Below are 895 nucleotides of genomic sequence, written 5' to 3'. Positions count from 1 at the left end.
AGGACCAGCTTGAACCGGCAAAAGGACCAGCTTAAACCAGCAAAAGGACCAGCTTAAACCGGCAAAAGGACCAGCTTGAACCGCAAAAGGACCAGCTTGAACCGGCAAAAGGACCAGCATAAACCAGCAAAAGGACCAGCATAAACCAGCAAAGGACCAGCATCCCAGCATCAAAACATACCTAACCAGCATATGCTGTTTTTTTTCAACAGGGATAGAAATGCATGTGTTAAAATACTTTGAAAAAATGCATTTTACTATCTTGGATCATACCATTTTAGAGCATCAAATGCTTGTTCTGACCAATTTTAGCTTCCTACTGAAGCAGAAAATCAAAGCCTAGAAAGTTAATGAATATGTACTTTAAAAATTATGTTTTTTTTTCTAACCAGTGGCTTTCTAATATAATTTAAGGAAAAAAAAGAAATATATAAGCATCAAGTTTTAGGAGTTAAGACCTCCATCCCTTAAAGAATACTACAATTATTATAGCAAAACATATCACAAAAAAACAAATGAGATTGTGAAAGCTGCTTATGCTGTTTGAATGAGCTCCTATATTCATTTGGTTAAATGGTTAATCATGATACAGTAATTATAGTCATTATGGGATGTTGGTGAACATTTTTTAAAGGAGACTTTCCAGAATGATGTTGCAATACTATACTATTAAAGAACATGCAGTGAAGAAAGCATAAAGGAAAATCCTTTATTAAAATTAGTATCAGCTGAACAAATGATGAGCAAAGCGTTTAATGCAAACAATGATTTAGAAAAGAGATCATGTACATCATGTAAGGCAGGAGATGGTAGAGTGAGTGATCATATCACAGCTTAGACTTCATCAAGCCCATCATCTTCTCCAGTTTGATGGCAAGGCCCATGTCACCCTTAA

At 35.4% G+C, this 895-nt stretch overlaps 1 protein-coding gene across 1 annotated transcript in view; it reads right to left on the bottom strand.

Annotated features, from left to right (window-relative positions):
- Positions 1 to 689: 689 nt before the first annotated feature.
- The window catches only part of LOC107558693 (hydroxysteroid dehydrogenase-like protein 2), a 9,696-nt gene continuing 9,490 nt past the window's right edge, over positions 690 to 895 (bottom strand). The window contains exon 12 of the mRNA XM_016242353.1: positions 690 to 884. Coding sequence (XP_016097839.1) covers positions 828 to 884 — 57 coding nt within the window. The 3' untranslated portion in view covers positions 690 to 827. The remainder of the gene's footprint in view (positions 885 to 895) is intronic.

This window comes from Sinocyclocheilus grahami, unplaced genomic scaffold (assembly GCF_001515645.1).
Source record: "Sinocyclocheilus grahami isolate Dianchi unplaced genomic scaffold, SAMN03320097.WGS_v1.1 scaffold655.1, whole genome shotgun sequence".
In the NCBI taxonomy this organism is placed as follows: Eukaryota; Metazoa; Chordata; class Actinopteri; order Cypriniformes; family Cyprinidae; genus Sinocyclocheilus; species Sinocyclocheilus grahami.
The sequence above is the reverse complement of the archived record's forward strand: the minus strand, read 5'-3'. Positions and strand labels throughout refer to the sequence as shown.